We start from the raw sequence: 21,920 nt of genomic DNA, 5'->3' as shown, positions 1-21,920 counted from the left end.
TTGCGGTGAGGTGATCGATCGATCCAATTGATTCTATGGCTCATCAGGCCAGAGGAAACAGGCTGCAGATAGACGCTATTTGGCGAGCCGAAAATAATGTATTCCACGATTTGCCGCATGTGCCTCAAGCATCAAGTGACGATGCCGCCATCGGCTGCGGAACACTGCATTAGCGGTAGAAGTTTGTGCAGAAAAATATTGGCCTGGCAAGTTGTCTTAACATGTAGGAATGCAATACAATTGTAGCTCTAAATTGGGGGAGAAATGTTCTGTTACTCTGGTATTACAACGAATACCGTTAACTACAACAGAAATATATTTATTCTAAGTTTTGAAAGTAACCTCTTTCATTATTTTGAAACCGAGATTTGAATTTCAGATATTATGCCGGGTCCTTTGATAAAGTCAAGGAAATAAAAAATTTCTTCCATGTGTTTTTGTTTCAAACCAGCATTACTCACATCAAATATACTTCCAAATTATCTAAATTATTTGTACTTGAAACAAACTGTGCTGTTTGTTGTTTAAATTTCTAGTTTATGTGTTTTCGTTTTAATGATTGACTCACCAAAAAGCAATAAAACACTTTCCAAACAAGTCAACATAATTAAAAACACAACGTTATAATGAACCACTATCGTGGAAATTACTCAACATTAAATTTCGTGTAATATGATCGTTTTAACCTTCGTAAAAGTCAATAAACATGCCCGGAATGGTCGGTTTGCGCCGGGAAAGGATTTATCAAGATTTCCTCCCCCTTTCACTCCCACTCAAAACGAAGTGGCCTGACGAAAGAAAATAAAAAAATAAAAACTATGCAACTAATGAGCGACACATATCATCTCTCATTATCGGACCAAAAGCGCGGCGAATTTATTCGTCATTTTTCATCCGATTACGCGACCGGCGACAGAAAACTGCTGCACTCGAACCAAATACGCAAACCGCGAATAAATCGATCCATCAGGGGCCGGCATATTCCGATGCCCCCTCGGGGAGCGGGTACTTGTCCGCCTGGGCCGGGCCGGGCCTTTGCAAGCGTTGGATCCGGGCCAGGTCGACTGACTCATTGCGCACCGATGTCGTGTAGGCCGCGGTGCCGGTGCGTTTCCGATGTGCCGTTTTGGTCGTATTAGTTCACTTCAGTTATGTTTTTTCTCGTTTTCGGTTTTTATAACCACTATTCGCTGTCGTCCTCTGCTACGTCTCGCCGCGAGCCGCTTATACCAAACAAGGTCCGCTAGCGATTGTGTCTGCATATATAATTCGGCCTACACATCCACCAAGCGCTGGTGGCCAGCGGAAATCTGTGCTCCCCCAAAACCGGTTCTGCTCACGGACGTCCCGGGGGCGGCCATTGGAACAAACGGCAGGCTTTTTTTTCGATAGAAGACTTGTGCACAGCACCGGAGGCTTCGGACACCCCCGCGAAGCTCGAAGAAGCAAAATCCCATCCGTGGTGCCACCACCTACACAGGCTCCGGGTGCGACTATGACCTCATGGGCGATGCGAAACCGCTCGCTCGCCAAGGAGCACATCGGCCGGTCAGCGAAACAGCGATGATGAGCGCATGAGTATCCTGCAATCCTTTGACCTGGTTTCCTTAAAAGGCAAATATCTGGCATCGCCCTGCCCTGGCAGTCGTGCCTACATTCCCGGTGGGAGGATGGACCGCCGGTGTGTGCTTCTTGATTTTCTTTGTTTTTATCGCTTTCTCCTTCCAACGTGCACACGGCCCGCCCAGACCGGGCTCTCTTCTAAATCTACCCTAGTGGCAAAATCAGCATGCTTTCTCGTTCTGTCCAATTGACAATTGATACCGCCAGAATGAGAAAGCATGCTAATTTTGCCACCGGGGTACTAAATCACCGGTACGCAAACTCGTCGGAGTTTTCAGCTTTTGCGGATGTTTTTGTTTTTGTTATTTTTGTGTTTTGCTTGCCGATCCTTGCTGGTGTGCCCCCGGGTTCATCTAGGGTTGGATATGCTTTCCAAGAAAAATAATGTTTTCCATGAAAATTATGCAGAGAAAATCCTAATTGCTTTTTATTTCTCACTTTCTAAATGCAAAGCGAAAGCAAGACGGCATAAACTCGGCGACCAAATAAAATGACAAAACATACCAAGCATTACGACCAGTGTAACTTTTAAGAAAAGCATTGGAGCATATATTTCTGGACGCATCAAAAACAACAAAAATGCAACATGAATTACCAAAGATTGAAAAAAAAACATCCAAGGGTTGTCAATTTGCAAATCGTCTCATTTTTTTAACAGGTTAACCGTTTCGCTCCGAGAACCGGGTTTTGGAGCACGAACACATTTACACTAACTGTATTTTACAAGTTCCGATTGCACATATCCATCCGCATTTCAAGCGATCGATGCACGAACACATACGCAGCCACCATGTTTGAACCGGTTCAAGGTGCGTAAAATAGAGGTTGAAGGCGGCGAAATTTTGACGTTTACGGTTCTATCCGAATGAAACAACTTTGGCATTTTTAACAGCTTTAATCGCAATAAAAGTTCTAAATTGGGACATAATTTAATAGATACGATTGAAAATTACCCACTTTTGACCCCAGGTTGCTCCCAGTAAGCCCGAGGGGACGTGGAGAAGCAAAAAAGATGCTCGCCCAAACCTCCGCAACACACGTCAGATGCCGCTGCGGCGGCTCGAAACGGTTCTTCGCATGTTGGTACCACTGCGCACACGCGCGTTTATATAAAGCGTGTGGGGCGTTGTCAACGGCAAAAAGCGAAATACCTGCACCGAGCAAGCTCATTTGGTGTGTCATCGTCGAGGAGTACTGACGTGCAGTTCTAACTCTGTCCCCGTTTTCTGAGAGCAGCAGTTGCCGCGTGTGTGTGAAAAAGTGTGCACCGTGCACCCTGAGAAAAAAAGAACCGGCGCAACGCTTGCGAGTGTAATTTTGTGCATTTCTACGAAAGTTCCGTAAAAAACACCTCTACTTCAAAATGAGAGAAATCGTTCACATTCAGGCCGGCCAGTGCGGAAACCAGATTGGAGCCAAGGTAAGTGTTCCCGCCTCTCTTCCTGTCGGTTTCTTTTACATTGTGAACCCCTCGGAGAAGTGCAAAAAATGGAAGAAAAAATCGCCAAATTTCGGAAAAGAAATTAAAATGGTCTCCGACCTTTGCATGCACATCTCGAACGCGAATGAACTTTCCAGGGCTTGTGTGATGATGAAGTGTTAAATTTGGCGTGCGAAAAGGCCCGGCTTTGTTTTATGCTGCATTTTGCTCCGGTTGAATTCCGATGGTGTGTAAAAAGAGAAAAGAACGGACGGATAAAAGTTTCATGCTGGGAAATGTAGTGTAGGCGTGCTTTTTTTGCTTCTGGAAGTTCGTGAGCTGCGTCGTGGATCGCTGCGGCGGCGGCTGCAGAGCAAAAGAGACAAGAATAGGGTCTGGACCATTGGTTGAGAATCAAAGAGATGCGGGGAACATGAAGTGTGCCAAATTGCTTTATATCCCGTCTGCTGTATGTGCACAAGTTTTTTTTTTTCAATCAACTGCTTCCGGTTCGTTCCTATGTTTTACGTCGACGGTTCCACGATCTCCGGCCGTTTGTTAACCTCTTTCATTTTCCGACCGGGTGTTGCTGCGGCCCCGGCGTGTGATGCCGCTGGAAGGAGGAAAACGGCTGAAGCATGAATGTGGAGTTGATGGAAAAACTGTAGAACCGTGTAATTTTCGTGGTCTTGTTGTGTCCATTATGGAACGCCAGGAAAGCCCGGGATCGATGGCTTACCGCTTCTTTTTTCGCTTTCCTCTTCCAACTCCATACAAACCGGCCATTTTGTATTCTGAAATGACGCCAGACGCACGCACACACCTAGAGCAGGCAAAACGACGGTTAGCAAAAGGGACGTTAGAATTCAAAAAAGCGCGGATCGCGTAGGCTTGTGCGTTCTGAAGCGCGTCATTCCATGAGCCAACGAAACAGAATGTTCGAATGAATGAATATCGCACACTTTCCACGAACTCTTTCGAGTTTGTATAGTTAAAAGCAACTTTTGTCTTTTATGCCAACTAGAAGTAAACCGGTATTTTGTATAAACCGCTTGTTGCTTTGAAAATGAAGCCATGTTGGATCGTCCAGCGAGAATCGTTTCCGTTCAAGATTCCTTTTCTGAGTATAAATCGTTCCATTAGTTGATCGATTCATTGCGTGTGCGCATGGTGATAATTTTAAGTAGAATTTTATTTTTGTTGCTGGAGATGAATCAAATTGTTTTCGTTATGTTGGGTTGGGTAATCTCTGCTTCGTTTAATTAATCCACTTACGAAACCGTTAGTTTTAAAAGATTAAGCTTCGTGTTGCGAGAATGATGCTGTAATGATTTCTTTCATAGCACTTGAATGTTTGTTCCATGCGCGTAGGAATCAAGAATTAAATCGAGTTGGCAGCTGTGTTTCCCTTCTTGATCGCTTTTCTTCATTCTACGCATCCCGTCCGACACGAAGGGGCGCTTCTTGATACGGGAGGAAGAGAGATGGAGATGAAATCCATCGACGTTCTTGGAAGAAACCCCATGTGGTGAAATTCGTTACCGCTCTACAGATGGTCGTTGCATTTTTCATCCAATGAAATCGTACATTTTTTGAAGGCTAATTTTCCGTTGCGAGCTATCAAATATCAATGAAAGATAGTGCTGTAAATTGTTATACGGCATCAATCGCCATTTCTTCTCAAGTAACGATTTATACGATGCCCTTTTCCGTCGTCAACCAATTAGTTTGACTGTCGAATGCCCGTCAACGTCGAATGTTTACTACCGAAGTGGAGAGGTATTTTAAAAATAACCCCTGCCTGTCTGCTTTCCGAATACGAACTTCCAATTAAATGTTTTCTTCGCGAGACATTTTCCATCGGAAAATCGATCGCTTCTGTCCCGAACTAATTTTAGTGTGTGTGCCTCGAGAGGGGGATAATTTTCTTCTTTCTCCCCCCGCCGTTAGCTGATGATGCGTTTTCCCAGTTGCATGTTGGGATGTCGCACTCCAAATGGTGTCAATTTGTCAAGTATCATCGCCTAACGACGTGCGGCGGTCGTACATGGTCTCTGCTCTTCATCCACGTGTGGTGGTTGTCGATGGTAATGATGCACAGAAAAGGAAAATTTAGAATCAAGCTTCTCCTTCTTTTAGGTGCGATCTTACCGTGCATCTGTTTAATGTCTTTTTTCGGGTGCCTCGAGTCGTGCTTGGGTTGGAAAATGCTCTCCGAAAGACATGATTCCTGATGGGGTTCTTTGAGACGGACCTAGGGATCATCCGGGCGCAACACCACCCAACTAGCCTGACGGATGTTGCTAGAAAAGCCGCAAAGTTGAAGGCCTTGTGTGTGTTCGCTCTTTTTCTTCTCCACGATCGTCGAAGGCTCGTTGCGTTTTCCACCGCATCAGCGCCTGGCGTGGCTAATTTTAGAAAGGAAACTAATCCGTAATCCATTTGTTGTGTGTATTTTGAGGTGGAGTGTAGCTTAGGCTTAGCTCTGAATCGCGTTGGCAAGACAGTCATCGTCATCATCATCGGGTGTGTGTCGACTATAAACCCCCCTGGTACATGACGACGACGCCCCCTTTCTCTCCTGCATCGATGCACCAACTTTTCACTTTAGTGCCGCTCCGTTTAGCCTGGCCCTGTTTTCTATCGCCGGATGGATGATTTTCCACGACGGCAACGACGACGCCGACGATGATCACCACCTCCCTAGCGCGCACCGGTAGAAAAGTCCCGGTTTTCCTTACCGTTTACCACATTTTTCGCCGGCAGAGCACAGGGCAAGAAGAAAGAAGAATCGATGGTAAGGCACGCCGAAGCGGTTGGGTACAACGCCCAACGCCGGTGGCCACGTACTAATTCCACGTTTTCACACGATTCAAATCCACGTTTTTCTCCCAAAGGCGTGTCTAAGCTTCGGCCCGGAAAACGTGCGTGTGGAACCGAGTACATGATGCTCGTGATTAAAATGCGCGATTCGATTAGCTAAGAAACGGGCTATAAAATCGGCAGCAGAAGAGGGGGGTCGTAAAACAAAACGTACTTCAATGGTACTGTGTTCGAACGGAATAAGCGATCGATAAATGAAGAGCGATAGCGTAAGAAAAATAGACTTAGTTTAGATCTCACTCTAGATCCCGCGTGTTAAATCGTAACTGTTTTTACGCGAATCGCAAAAATACACTCCAAAGGGGGAGGAAGAAGGAAAACAACGGGGGTTCCAAACGAATTGGCGTTTGGCGGAAGTCACGGAACCGGGAACGCAAAACTAACGGGGATCTATCCTCCATCGCGCACTCCCTGTAGGTAGAGCACAGGGGTGGGCAAACACAGTAGTTTCTCATCCAAAACCTAACTGTGCTGCAAATTTAAATTTACAAATAAAGAGATCGAAATAGAGTCACACTGCGATGGTGGCGGGCAGTGGCTCTGTAACGGCACGGAAAGCAAGAGAAAAAGGAAAGGAACCACAAGGGGTAAGGCAATTTCTCCCCGTTTGGGATGGCGAAAGAAAATGGTTGGTACTTGCAATTCGAGGTGTGGCAAGCTCCTCTAGCATAGGCTGCAAGAACAGGAAGGGATAGAAGATAGTCGCTCTGGCCTCAACAACATCGTCGTCATTGACTTAGGGAATGGAATGTACTACCATCCCCGTCGTGTGTGTCCCACTCAGCAACACCCCGGCTCGCCGGCGGATGCTTTGGGGGTAAGTGGTGGGTACCTTTTTGGCACACCAACAAACTTCTTCACGGTGGGTATATTCTCTTGAGGCAGCAAGGCAGCCAACGGCACACATTCCTGCTCGTGTTTGGAATGCCGTTTTGGAGGCCACCGAACGCTGGCTCTCTGGCGCGCAGTAAATCGTTTTTTTGCTCCTGCGTGTGGGAACATGGATCCCGTTTTTAGCTCGACACACACACACACACTCTCTAGCCCCCTTGGTGGCGGAGATACGGTGGTCAGTTCCCGTAGGTGGCAACAGTGCGAGCATAAACGGGGGGGTCGAAGCTACTTTGCGCCATTCGGGCGTAGCGAATCGTTGACTCGGAAGCAAAAGGCGAATTTTATATACTACATCTCCTCTCTAAAGCCCGGCCACGTTTCATCGGAGAAAGAGGCAAAATGACGACGACGACGATGATGATGATGATGGCGATGGTCTTGTGTGCAGTTTTATGGCGTGGAAAACATCGGCCTCTAGTGAGAAGTTCCGTGGGCAAGAGAAGTATGAAGCTCGCACGAAAGAGGAAACGGGTCGGGGAGAAGTCTAAAGCTGCCTATAACTGTACTTTCTCCCAACCTGCCAGCAATGTTTCTTCACTATCCCTTCTCGCCGGTTCTTTTTTGTCCCTCGGCTCCGTGTATGTTGTGCTCGATGGAGCACAGCATAAAACGGTGGTATCTTTTGTCTGTGCTACGTTTTGCTGCTACTAACACTTCTGTATTTTTAGCATCCAGATCGGTCCCCGCACCGGAGATGGAAAACCTGTCTCTACTGTCATGTCATTACATTTGCTCAGCAGAAGCAGAAAAGGAGGAAGTCCTCCGGCAATCATCATTCGGTTGGAACCTTTTTTTCGAAAATGACAAGAAAATGCATTCTACCATCCCTTGTTTCCATCAACAACATGGTGATGGAACCATCTGGACCCCATCCCCGATGGAAGCATTACTGAGGATTTTGTACACCTTATGGTAGGGAAATGGCATATGGATGGCGGTCTCTCTGTGTGTCCCTATGCTGTCGATAACGGCATGGCTGCAAGACAAAAAGAGAACGAAGGGCTGAAAAAAGGGAACAGATCTATGGAACATCCAGTCTTGACGAGTTTCCGACCAACATCAAACCAAGTTCAATCGAGCCAATCAGCAGTGGGCGGGTAGATTATTAGTTGCCGACGGAACCGGGCTCTATCAGCCGGAGGTTGACCTTTCCCCCAGACGAGAGGGAGAAATCACCTTCACAGTAGAAGACTTTTTGTGCCGGTCACTTCGACGATGGAATGTTGTGAGTGGGCTGTTGGGTGTACATCCATTTACTTGGAAGCTTTTTCTCTCTAGAGATGGATATAGAAAAGCGTGGTCAGATGAATTCAATTTCCTAGCCCTTTCCCAAGCCCAATCCGTGGGATGATGCGGTTTGCCCGACCAGAAGACGGAGGAATTTATTCACAAATGAGATAGACAAAAGATAACCTTAATCTTTACCTTAGAGGGTTTTTACCTCCATAGTTCATGTCATGTCCATTTCTCGTAGAAGACTGCTTAATGTCATCATATCTTCTATTTTCTCCACGGAAAAACAAGCCGCAGCCCAGCACCTCTAGGGGATTAAAGAAGTAAATGGTGTACTCCACCAGCAAATCCAACTTCTTCCATCGTGAAAGGAAAACAATCAAATGGAAATATTTCATTTTCACCCTCCCCTCCCCATGAACGTTTGATCCGATTTTTAATCCATTTTCCTCCGATTTTTCGTGGGAATGGGGGCAAAAGCGAAGCGGTATTTGACACTAGGTGTTGCTGCCAAGCGGAGATGAAAGTTGTGGTACTCTTTTTGTTGTGGTCACTTTTCAATCCAACGCTGCATTCAAAGAAGATCAATGTTACTTTTTATTTTCCTATATTTTCTTTCTTGGTTGGCATTTCAAAACGATAACTATTCATTCATTAATGTAAGCGGACAGAAGAAAGCGGAAGCACGCCGTAACAGAAGAGTCACGGTTTGACTCGATTTTGTTGTCAGAAAATAATTTCCTCATTGACGACAAAATACACTCGCCTACAAACGTCGAAAATATCTCTTCTTCAGATAGGTTCACATTTTTCCTCGCCGCGCAAGGGGAAAGAAGACAAAAAGGTGATGTGTGTCGTGCTTGACCTACTCTGTGTCTGCGTCAAAGGTGGTGAAGCGACGGGGTTCATGCGCTTTTTCTCAAGCAGGAGAAAACCGACGAACGATGCGATATTTATTGCTTTCAGGCGCATGTTCGGCCGACGGAAGGAAAACGTGTTCCTCGAAAACGCATTTTGCTGCCCGGCGTCCGGACGAGAACCGGCTTTTGAACACATCATCATCTCTCGACATTTACATCGGCTTACAAAGTTGGGAGGGTTGTTGTAGCCGATCGTACCCGGTACCGGCTTTTTCGCTGAGAAGCATGCGCATGTGCGTCATGCTGCACATTTTGCCGGCTCATGAGAGGAAGGGGGAGAATGGTAAAGGTGTGTGTGTGTGGTTTGAAAACGGAAAGACGGATCATTCCTCTCCACGTCGGCGTCCGACAGTGATGATTTCTTGGCCGCCCTCCTCCCCAGTACACTCTATACAATGCCCCTCGATTATGTTGAATCTACATATTTCCTTCGGTAAAGAAAGATGAAATATACACTCATTCGTAGTTTCGATCATTTTATCTGTGTGTATGTGTGTTTTGCAGGAGAAGGGCATGAAATGATCGCAAATTTGATGCGAAGAAACAATCGCAGCGCAAACAAAATCACCACCGGTATGCGAAAACACGAGGAGCGATAGCGGCTTGCAGAAAATCGCAACCACCACACCGGGTTGACCGGCATCCCCTTCAGAGGAAGATGGTGGAAGGGAAATGAATATAGCTTTTTAAATAAACCGATTATCTCACCCAGCGAAGCGTGCCGAATTCCGTCCCGTGTTCAATATGGCGCTGGCTGGCTGACTGGCTGGCCCTGGCCCGTGTTTCCTCGACCGCAAAAGAGAAGAAGCGTCTGGCGGACGGAAGCTCGCGGGATCGAAATGATTGGAAAAATGATTAACGAGGATTACTCACTCGGTGGAAGAGAGATGCTATCAGGGTATTTCGTGGCCACTGGGGGCCAATCTTTCTTTACTAAGAACAACGCGCCGCCGACACTGAAGTTTTTATGTCTTTTGTAATTGAAATAGAGCGGAATAAGTGAATTTCTTTAAAAAAAACCATTTCAATCAAATTGATATTTTTCCATGTACAATCATCGTCTCTTTTTTGCGACTCTTTCATTTTGGAGAAAGTGCATTTTTAAAAGAACATCACGGAAGTGGTGCATGCCAATTTTTGTTTCATCTTCCGGAAATGGATGCGGTTATGCTGTAGAAATCGTCCATAGGGACGAGAAGAGCTTTGGGTGTGTTCACTCCATTATGTTTTCTTCTCGTATATGGATTTTATTATTGACTGCGCGCAAAAGGCGAGCCGAAATTGAAGTAAATAAAGTTCGGCATTTATTTGGGGAGCAAAACCATAAATGGAAGATCGAGAATGCCTTTCGGTGTAGTACTGTGGTACAGAGCTATACGTTCGGAATGGTTCCGTCTTCTCCAGATACGTGCTCTGTTCGGCCCATTATCATATTTTTTATTCCAGAGAATCGTTCAAGCGTGCAGCATGGAACACACTATAATACATCGCGATGAAACCAGTAGCAGCAGCATAAACTATGTTGCTCCCAATCGTTTAACCTTCGCCTGATCCGATGCGTTGATGGTAACGGAGCCAGCTGCATTAGAACAGACAATTAATGTTCACGAAGCGCAACGTCGTTACTACTTGTTGGTTGAAGGTGGGCGAAGGTTTTTATGTGATGTGAGGAGAGAAGAAACGTGTCGAATTTAATTGGGACAAAACCTGCACATCATAAGAAAAATCTAATACATTAATTTATTAGTACCTAAAAGCTTGAACAAATGGAGGGAGATATAGGAGCAAGGAAAAGCAAAGAAAGTGGAGTCAATTTGTTTCATTTCACAAAAGCAATTAAAACATAATTTTAGATGCACACACTGAAGTGAAGGGTCCGTTTCGGTTAAAGGAATTTGAAGTATTCAGTGAATTACCGTTGAAAATCAAACGGATTGGTCTCCTCTCCTCCGTAAGTATTGCAGTGAAAAAAGGTTCATCAAGAAAATCAATATGCACACACATTCTCTCCTGTGAGGGGGGGCCCCCGTAGGGAAGGAAGGAAATAAATCCGAAAGTTCGCTGGGCGCAGCGAAAGGAGGAGGAATATTTCGTTAATTGCCCAAGATTGGTGGCTCGTGTGCACCGCACCAACCTCCACGTGTGGGTTGTTCACGTCTTCCTTCCGCCTTCTAACACGATATTTCTATTTGATGAAGTGCAGTTTCTTTTCCGTGGAATTTCATTTCCCGCCCGCCCATCCACACGCGAACAATTTTTCCGTTTTTCGAAAGGGAATAATTCGTCATGTCCGTCCGGGGTGATGAAGAGGGGTGAATGCTGCAATCAAATGGACGAGGAACATATTATTGATATTTTTTAACCCCATAATTGATTCCGATGTTGAGATGGCGTGGCATGATGTTGGCTTCATTCCTCGCCCTTCTCCACTCTGCGTTTCCTTAATGAAGCTTGTTGAAGATCATTTTAAGGGAAAATATGCATCACATGGCGGGACAAAAAGAGGATGGCGGCCGTGGCGTGGCACTTACGATCAATCTTTCACGACGCGCTGTATGACGTCCGGTGAAATGCAGTCTCTTCTTCTCTCCATTCCCGTTGTTGTCGTTTTGTGCGCTTGTCGGAGGCGCAACCCCAAAAATGCAACGAAAACTGCCGGCTGAAACTTTCTCCGCGGAATGATAAAACACGAGCCATAATTTACGGATGAGAAAGAGGAAAACCTTTTCTCGTCGAACCTGTGGGAACAGTTGGTGAAATATTTTTGGGGATGATTGTTTAAATAATTGTAGAGCGGGCGAGGAAACGTTTCTATTTTGTTTTTCTTTTGAACCTAAGCTTGGATGAAGATGTCGAAAAAAGTCACCACAGGCGTGTGACAGGTTGCAAGATGTTTACTGTCATAGCTTAAGGTTTTTTTTCGGGGACACTGATGATGCATAGGTATGGTAAACATTATTTTTCATTAGTCACTACTTCCGTCCGGCAGCTTGTTGCTTTTCCTCCAAATAACCAGGAGGGGGAAAAGACGGATTAAAAAGATTCATCGTCAGGTAGGAACCCCATGACTAAAAATAGTTTGTTGACCGGAGATCCCTAAAAGGAAGCCTCTCCCCCCAAATAGCAAACGGAAGGAGAGGAAGTAAAGACAAATATAGATTTTCAATTCTCAAATACCGATATTGTATGGCGAAAACGTACGAAGGAAATGGTACCCTTCCTTTTACTGAGTGGAATAAAAATGATCATCTAAATATTTACGTCCGCGATTGATTTATCAAATAAGTAAGTCTTAGTGGCGGCCTCCTCTAATCTACCACGATTAAGGTTTGTTTCATCAACTCCCCGATTTTTGTTTTCCTGCTAACTGATCAAAATTTTTACGTGTAAATAAAAATACATTTAATGTAGGGAAAGATTAACAAGCCGAAATGTGGGTATGACGGTTCGCGTGGAATGGTACTTGACCGTACTGAACACTTTTTATCGCTTCAGATGTTTATCATCATTATATTGAAAGTTGATAAGATTTAGACGTTGGCAACAGATTGCCTTAGATAACTAACAGCTTCACCATCAACGTTTGCACGTCGTGTTGCAAGAATGTTTTCCCGGAAAAGAAAAATGGATTCGGGAGCACTTCAGAATAAGAACAGCGCAGAGTAAAACAAGAACCGTATTTGTTCAACTCTAAAGTGGACATCGTAATCTCGAGTGCTGTATAGTCTTCTTTTCCAGCTTTTGGTTTTTGCACTTTCATGCATTTCGTGCACGCTTTTTTTGCACCTGTGTTTATTTTAGCGATTCGTAGCAAATGTTTTGCTCTCCTATCAGAATAACGCAACATTGGTGTAGAAGAAATACGTTTGCTTTAGCTTATCACTAGAAGCTGCTGCAGCTTCTCGTCCGACGGGTGTTGGTTGAGCGTATGTATTTTATTTCTCCTACGCCTTCGACAGCAAACAACCCAACCCTTACCTTAACGACTGGGGACTGGTAATAAAGTTTAATGAAGAAGAATCGCCTGCAACATCTCAATTAACTCTCGTGTAGTGTTAGGTTAGGTAGCCTTTACAATCCATCTTCATTGCATAAGTCGAGGCTCGGTTTACGTGGAAGGCTAAAAAGTCCGCGGGTCGAGATGTCGTGGTGACATCAGCCCCGGACGCGCGTACTGGTTACTCTCAATTGCGTGCGGGGCCGATGACGTGTGTGTCCGTTTGTAACCGATGAATCTAACTGATGACCGGTACACACAAGCCACCAGTACTTCTACTTTCACGTGACAGTCGCGTTCTCTCCTGCGGTTGAATAATGCTGCTGCTTCGTTGCGATCATGTTACTAATATTACTGATGCGATCATTATTATTTATTCGACGAACATGTGCTTTTTGTAGCATTTTCTGGTGACTCGATTTTGTGTCACCCATTTTCACATCCTCGTCATCCTGCATGACTTTGGAAATGCTGTTCCAAATCTCACCCACGATCGTTCTTATTTGTGCTTTGATTTTTTTCACTTCTAGAGATGGTTTCCCAATGTGTTAGGTTGATAACGATCACCATTATATTTCGGGAAAGAGACGGCTGGCTGTGTACGACACATTATCGCACACGCTTCAGCGGTGACATCATCGCGAATCGTAAACTCTCCTCACAAGATTGTTGTGGTTGTAAAGATACGGCAGCAGAAGAGCTGTGTTGTGTGTCTTAACTACGACGGTCATCACCATAAAATATAAATCGGATGTTCCTATCATCACCATCATCATCATGGTGAGAAGCCTCTTCGTGTGGAGGTCGTCGTTCTCATTGCGTGGAGTTTTACTTTTAAAAAAGTGTTTTGGAAAGGACGAACACCAAGCAAAATTTACTTCCCAAAATGAAAGAAAACCTAAATAAATTGTTTTTTTAGGAGGTTTCTACGAAATAACTTTAAAAAAAACCTATATTTGTACCCGGTGAAAAAAGCTTGGATATTTCAAACTCACGCGAGAAATCTGCAGCAAAAACCACATATACATATCGTGTATATTTTTCCACGTTTTTCTTTTTTCTTCCGTTGAACTCAGGCCGCCCCTTTTCTTGTATTTGTTAGCGCATATGCAAATTTGGCCATTGCGCTAGATTGCTGTGTGTCGGTTGAGTCAGTTTGTTGTGGGCCCCCGTTTGTGGCCATCGCGGGTATATTTTTTCTCCATTTATGGCCATCACCGTGCTGCTCGCCCGGGTTTTCTGCTGATGGGAGAGCTCTCGGAAGCACGTTTAGCTGAGTGAGGAGAAGGGGGGAGGGTTTTGAACGACGTCGTGAGGTGTAGCGGAGGGTAGCGAGTGGGAAAAATGAATAAAAATGAATTATGGAAACGACCTTTGATGCTTCTTTGCTTTAGACAGCAATTTTTTTTCTTCAAAAACTGGCTCTCGGAAGATTATGTCTTGTGCTTGCTGGGGTTGGGTGTCAGATGAGGTCTTTTTCCCCCCCAAAAGGATGACGTGGTTCCACGTAAATCAGAGCTTCTCTTTGACATATCGCGCCTTCCCTCGGGTGTGCCAGCACTTGGAGCTGTGGCGTGGAAACTTCTTCATCCCTTGGGGGGAGAAAATAAAAATGCAAAAACTTTCCCACTTCTTTCATCTTCTTCAAGCAAAATAGAGGCAAGGTTTTTCTCTCAGGTGCTCGTTGTCCCCACCATACATGCCATTTAGAATTTGCTTACTTTCCTCGGCGTGGGAGCGCACACACTACCATGGTGAAAAGTAGTGTGTCCGTTACCACAACAAAACGCCAAGCAGCACAAAAGCCCGTTTCTCGTCTAGATATTTATCGGACAGGGCGAGGCCCAACCCCATCATATTCTACTTAGCTTAGCGGCCAAGAAGCAATCATTATTGAATTGAGGCTATCGGCATCAAAGGGCCGTCGTGAGTGTGATAATCGGTGGGACCCATAAATTCCTTATACTTCGGGGTTTCATCGTTGCTGTGTATGTGTTCTTTTCCCTCCCTTAGGGGACGCGTACCACACATTTGCTGCTACGATACCGTTTAATGTTTGTTTGGGAAACTGAGAAGTAGAAACGAGCGCGGCGGCCCTTTTCTTTTGGGGTGTGTTGTGCTGGAGTCGAGCGAATTCAAACACTTTAACCTTAATTACGTCGGAAAATATGTCGAAAGAAAGGGTGATAGTGACCCACGATTTGGACCGCCAAACGGATTTTCCATGCCCCAGCTAACATCAAGGGTGACTCACGCGAATTTTCCCCGTGAGTAAGAAAATTGGTAGTAGGTCTTAACCGTGGGGACGGCGTTTCGGTGCGACGGGGGAAGTTCATCGTCCTGAATTTCCACGTCCCAGGGCCATGGGTCTCCGTTGGGACTCGCTCTCGAAAAGGCATGAGGTGATGTACTTGTGACTGGGCATGCGCACAACCCCACTCTGGTTGGTCCTTGTTGAATTTCAAATGTTACCAGGGGCTGGCTCCCAAGTGAAGGAGAAAGAGAATATCGATCCAAACGAATGGAGAATCGCTCACCGCATCCGATTCCTGCTTGTTTTTTTTTTGGCCATTGTTCCACTTTGGCAAACTCCATTTCATCCTTTGGGCGTTGGTTGTGTGATCGAACGAGAAAAGAGAGGCTCGCGTTGCATTGAGGCCGACCGAGGCCATAGCTTTCCCGGCAGCGCCGCCAGAGGTTGATGAAATATTCACCAGACGGCGGCGAGCAACACCGGCATTTTAATACCACTGGGACGTGTGGCCTACGCGCTATACGGGGGGCACAAACGAAGAAAAGGTGGACATTATATAGATGTCTCCTAATGTAATTTCGCTAGAGTTTGCCTGAAACAATAGGAGGAAGAACAGAGGGGTGGTGGTCTGGTGGGAAGCAATCAATTACGTGCATGGCAAATAAAGTTTTTCCGTCCGATTTCCGTTTGGTGTGTCGACGGCCTCCCTTCGACTATAGAGACCGATGAGTCATTCTATCGGCGGTGTATCCTTTGTCTACCGAAGAGAAGAGTATTCGATGAGTCACACCGACGAATTCTCGGTTCTTGGTGAGGAGAGGATCATTTTACTTATTCCCTGAGGGATACGTCTAAATTATTCGATTATCTGTTGTGTGTAGCATAATATGTTGAAGTTAACGTTATTCCTTTTGTTTCCTCCCTTTTGCGACTAGTTCTGGGAAATTATCTCCGATGAGCACGGTATCGACGCGACCGGCGGATACCATGGCGACTCCGACCTGCAGCTAGAGCGCATCAACGTGTACTACAATGAGGCCTCCGGTGGCAAGTACGTGCCGCGCGCCGTGCTGGTCGATCTGGAGCCGGGCACCATGGACTCGGTCCGCTCGGGCCCATTCGGACAGATCTTCCGCCCGGACAACTTCGTCTTCGGACAGTCCGGTGCCGGTAACAACTGGGCCAAGGGCCATTACACCGAGGGTGCCGAGCTGGTCGACTCCGTGCTGGATGTTGTGCGCAAGGAGGCCGAATCGTGCGACTGCCTGCAGGGATTCCAGCTGACGCACTCGCTCGGAGGTGGTACCGGCTCCGGCATGGGCACGCTGCTGATCTCCAAGATCCGTGAGGAGTACCCGGACAGAATCATGAACACATACTCGGTCGTCCCATCGCCAAAGGTATCAGATACCGTCGTCGAGCCGTACAACGCCACCCTCTCCGTGCACCAGCTGGTCGAGAACACCGACGAGACGTACTGTATCGATAACGAAGCTCTCTACGACATCTGCTTCCGCACGCTGAAGCTGACGACACCGACGTACGGCGATCTGAACCATCTCGTCTCGCTGACGATGTCCGGCGTCACCACCTGCCTGCGGTTCCCGGGTCAGCTGAACGCCGATCTGCGCAAGCTGGCCGTCAACATGGTGCCGTTCCCACGTCTGCACTTCTTCATGCCCGGATTCGCGCCGCTGACGTCCCGTGGCTCGCAACAGTACCGCGCACTGACCGTGCCGGAGCTGACGCAACAGATGTTCGATGCCAAGAACATGATGGCCGCGTGCGATCCGCGCCACGGTCGCTACCTGACGGTCGCCGCCGTCTTCCGCGGCCGCATGTCGATGAAGGAGGTGGATGAGCAGATGCTGAACATCCAGAACAAGAACAGCAGCTACTTCGTCGAGTGGATCCCGAACAACGTCAAGACCGCCGTCTGTGATATTCCGCCGCGAGGACTGAAGATGTCGGCCACCTTCATCGGCAACTCGACCGCCATCCAGGAGCTGTTCAAGCGCATCTCCGAGCAGTTCACCGCTATGTTCCGTCGTAAGGCTTTCTTGCATTGGTACACCGGCGAGGGCATGGACGAGATGGAGTTCACCGAGGCCGAGAGCAACATGAACGATCTGGTGTCCGAGTACCAGCAGTACCAGGAGGCGACCGCCGACGAGGACGCCGAGTTCGACGAGGAGCAGGAGGCCGAGGTTGACGAGAACTAAGATGTGCTTCTCACGTGTCACACCTTCTTCTCTCTCCCCTTCTTCACCAACATTCGCAACAACTTTCTCCTTCCCCCTAGCTGCCTTCTTCTTCTTCTTCGTGGCCGTCATCGTCCCCGTTTCCCGGCGCCACCGCAACAACATCGCCGCCCCACCAGCAGCAGCAACAGCAGCAGTAACAGCAGCATCGGTTCATCACATCCGCAGCAGCTTGTAAACAACAGCAGGAGCATTTCTGAAGTGCGCACTCGACGACTCCCCCCGGGGCGGTACAACCGCCGCGTGAGCGAGCTCCCTCTCTCTGTTTCAAACACACACACGACGACGACGACGAAGACGTCCTGTTTTTTTTGTTGTTCGATATATGCGCGCCTCTGTTGTGTGTTTGTCCTCCAAGCGTGTCCCTCGTTGTTATATATAATACATATATGCTCCTTGCTATTATACTGCTTAGTCTCCTTCCAACATCTTAAAAACGATCAACTCACAACAAAACGACACCACACACACACACACCAACACAGAGAGATCAAGTCCACCATCATCTCTCACCACACACGTACACACTGAACACACATGTTTTACACCCATCCTGGAAGGAGGATCACAAAGATCGGGATCTTTACCGCCACAACATCAACCAACATCACCTAGAAGGATAACAATGTGTCCACGGGAAACGCAAAAGAACAAAGTTTAAAACTAAGTCATAGGAGGAGGAGGAGTTGAAAGACCATTTTCCACCGGCATTGTGGGGCGTGCGGGGGATATCCGCGGAACAGGAGAACACGGAGAACATCCTTGTATTTATTATATTTGAGCTTACTTTTCCAGCCTAGACTTCGATCTCGTCCAAGCTGGCTTTCTGATTTCGTTTCATTCGATTTTGGTGGTGAATATTCTGGCTTCGGCAAGGATATTTCGAACCGAATCGGCATTCATTACTCTTAAAGTCAGTTCAGGGATTAGTGGTTTGTGTTGGTTTAGTGCTTTCTTAGGTAGTTCTCTTCCATTCCCCAACGCTTCACTTGCTTTAAAAAGAGGGAGAGAGAGAGGGCATAAATAGTATTTCCCAGATTGCTGCCAACAGAGTATAATCTCCACGCGTTGTGTGTGTGTGTGTTTGCTTGCTCTAAAGTATTACCTCAAGCGACACTCCCGTTATCATCCCGTGTTTGCGCACACATCGCCGATGTGTTGTGGGGCTGTGTGCGTGTGTGGGTGTGTGCGTGCGTGTGTTATGCACGTTATGCATTATTATTCCCCCCCCTCCTCCGCCAACCGTCTCATACGATCATCATTTACTACATTCATTGTTCGCCAAGAGGAATTAAGGAAAAATCAAAGACCAAACTAGCGCACGTACGTGAAACAACAACAACAACAACACACAACTGCCGCGCGTGACTCGTCCTTGTGGGGGCGGGACACGGTTTATAAATGTTACTGTTCATTCCAGAATCGTATTTTTATCCTTCCGTTTAAAAGCTTTTTTTTACATGTACAAGTAATGTTTTATTGCCTAAATATGTGTGTGTGTGTTCTTTGACCGTCCGTGCGCGGGGAAATAGTGTCACAACGTATTATGGATGCAACAAAAAGAAGAAAATGGAAAAAATAACAATACCTCTCCTCTATTACCATTCACACAAACGACAACAAGAAAACAAGAAAAGAAAAAAAACAAACACCACTTGTGTTCCATTATTTCTCTCCCGTTTGCTCCAATGAATCCGAAGTGAATGTTGGGTTGTGTGGGAGGGATCATCAGGACTTGGTCGATCTGCTCTGTGTGTTGTGTTATGGGGAAAACAATCGGAAGCTGCTGCTATGCTTCAACTGCAGGAGGGAAGATGTGTCCTCTTCTAACCTTGCGTGTGTGCGCGCGCGCCCTTGACTTGACTAAAAGTTCAAAATTGTTCTTCTTAAGCATTGCATCGTAAGGACGGCGAGACGTCTACCGGGTGGTTTCCACGACAATATGGTTCAACCTTCTATTGGGAAGAAAATTTGACCTGTTAGGGTGAGGAAACAGTCGTCTGAATTCACTTACATTCAGTCAGGTATATTGTCATTGTGGTCGTCAGAAACCATCCTGGTGCGTTCGTCGAAAGTATTTCGATAAATGAACGAATGAAAATGAAATTATTTAATAACTATTACTAAAAAACAAAGTGTTGTATTTTTGTTACAAAATCGAAAGAAATTCGCTGGTGGCTTGTTTTCGGAAGTGTTGGCTGGAGTGGGAAGAACGTTTCGTACGTCTTCTGAGGATTCAATGGTGACCAAGAAATCTAATCTCAAATGTCCTGATTTGTATGAAAAAAGATGGGTGGAAGCATATTCGATGTGTTCTCACACATATCTCAGTGGAAAGAAACAAGAAACACAACATGAAAATAAGGAAAGCCACTTCCAACTAAATGAAAAATTAAAGTTCGTTAAAAGTAAAAGTTTCGTACAGCAAAAAATATCCGGGTAAAACAAAGAATGAGTTACATGTTTCATTTAAACATGATAGAACTTGAATTCGGTAGAAACAAGGTAATCAACATGAAAAATATGCAACTGAAGGAAGCTAAACAAATCAACAAGAAATGCTGCCAGGGTTTTTGATTGTTTCTTACTCCTTAGTTTGTTTTGGCCATTTCAATAATTTAGTTCATTACTCTTTTCTTTTATACTTGCAAATGAGTTTTGTATTTTTCCTTCGTTTCGTTTGTAGTTATCTATGTAGGTGAATGGTTTTACTACTTTTTTATCGCTCTTACAATATCCTCTCATGTCTCGCAGCCTTCAGTAGGCTCACGTAACGCAATGGCAATAAAACATCGAGAATGTGGCAAATGAAGCTAAAGATCAATTTAAGTGTATTTCTCTACCTGCTTTCTTCAGTCGTTACGAGGGGCTGGCAAGATGAATGTAAACAATATCACAAACACAACCCAGGTCGGTGCTTTTCAGTTTATCTTATTTAAATTCTTCACTCCCATTGCCGATAAATTCAATTGGCAGAGAAATGCCAAGGTTTACGACTAAATAAATACACTTTACGACCGGTGGCCAGCACAGTCAGTCAGCATCGGCAACACCTTGTTGAGGGCGCCCTCCCTCCCCGGACCACGCATGGACGCGTGACCCGATGCTGAATGCATCGCCGACGGCCAAGGCAAACCTGTTCGTCAACGGGAAATATGGATCGTAGTAGGCTGGTGATCGTGGAGCTCTGGGACAAAACACTGCCGGCTCTTGATGGAGTCATTTGGCAATGCGCAATGAAGAAGACTGAAGTGTTCTCCCTCGAGTTTCAGGGTTTGGTAAGTTTGACAGTCCGTATAGTTGATGGAGTAGTCTGGCCCTTACAATCCCAGTTGTCGCGGCACTTGCAGAGACGGCAATCGAAGGGGTAAAAGCTGGTGTGAAGTTCGTGTGCGCGTAAATCAACCTGACAACCGTAGATGGTGTGAAAACGATATCGCCTCTCCCTGCTGTGTGCTGCATCAAACTTTCGATGAGTTATCGTAATCACGAACGACGCGGGGATTGATGGGTACCACCACCGGCTGGGAGAGCTGAGGCAGCTGAAGATCGTGGTACGTGGTCGTGATCGTCCCATTTCACCTTTGACGCCTGCCGTGATGTACGTTCCGGTGTGAAAAGCAGACGATGTTCAGTGGAAAGGTGAGTGAAGATTCTAATTCAATTAGGATTTTATTAGCGTTTAATTTTACCCATAAGACTAAGACCACACAACCATTGCAGTAATGTAAAATTTTCATCTACAACGGAACTAACTCTGGGAGATCCTCAGGCTTGGAAGAAGTGTTTGCCTATAGCTAACTAACGCTGTCGTTGACCTTCTTTCGGCCGGTTGTGTTGGTGGTCCTCCGCATCATCGTGTGCTCCATTCTTAGGCACACCGCAAGACTTGTGCTTGCCCTACTCCTGACGACAAGCCTCTCAATATGGGCTAGCATGTCCGATGAATGGTGGCTCGCTGCTACATTCTAGCGTCAAATGCTTCTCGTTTGCAGTGCCAACCACGTCGGCAAGGAGCCTTTGCAAGTGCAGGTTGGCTGTGGCTGAATGAGGGTTTTCCAACAAAAACCGGATCGCTGCAACATGGACGCCTCCGCGGTCTCTGGCTGGCGCCATTGCAGCGCCCACATTCGTCATCAAGAAAATGAACACTTTTAACCAGTAGGCTTTGGCCTATGATTTGAAAGGCATTGGCTGCTCTTGCTCTGCCATCCGGCGTTCGCTGATTGAGTCAACATCAACATCTCGCTTCTTGCACCGGCTAGCCCTCTCGCCGAATTGTCCACCTCTGCGGTCCACCTACGGGGAACCGGAGCCGGTTTGGCTTTTTATGGAAAGCTCGTTACATGATTTATACCCGCATACGGGTCCGGGCCAGCTCGGACGGAACGACTAAATGGGTAAATCCTCAAAACCAGCCGGTTTGTTTCCATAG

At 46.3% G+C, this 21,920-nt stretch overlaps 1 protein-coding gene across 1 annotated transcript; it reads left to right on the top strand.

The window, feature by feature from the left end:
• Window positions 1-2,766: 2,766 nt before the first annotated feature.
• On the top strand, window positions 2,767-17,557 carry LOC131258786 (tubulin beta-1 chain). Its single transcript, XM_058260165.1, has 2 exons — window positions 2,767-3,043; window positions 16,160-17,557. Exons 1-2 carry the CDS (start codon window positions 2,987-2,989, stop codon window positions 17,444-17,446), a joined length of 1,344 nt encoding a protein of 447 aa, XP_058116148.1. The 5' UTR covers window positions 2,767-2,986; the 3' UTR covers window positions 17,447-17,557.
• Window positions 17,558-21,920: the final 4,363 nt, after the last annotated feature.

The sequence above is a fragment of the Anopheles coustani genome, chromosome 3 (genome assembly GCF_943734705.1).
Source record: "Anopheles coustani chromosome 3, idAnoCousDA_361_x.2, whole genome shotgun sequence".
Classification (NCBI taxonomy): domain Eukaryota; kingdom Metazoa; phylum Arthropoda; class Insecta; order Diptera; family Culicidae; genus Anopheles; species Anopheles coustani.
Note: the sequence above shows the minus strand (reverse complement) of the source record. Positions and strands in the feature narration are given on the sequence as shown.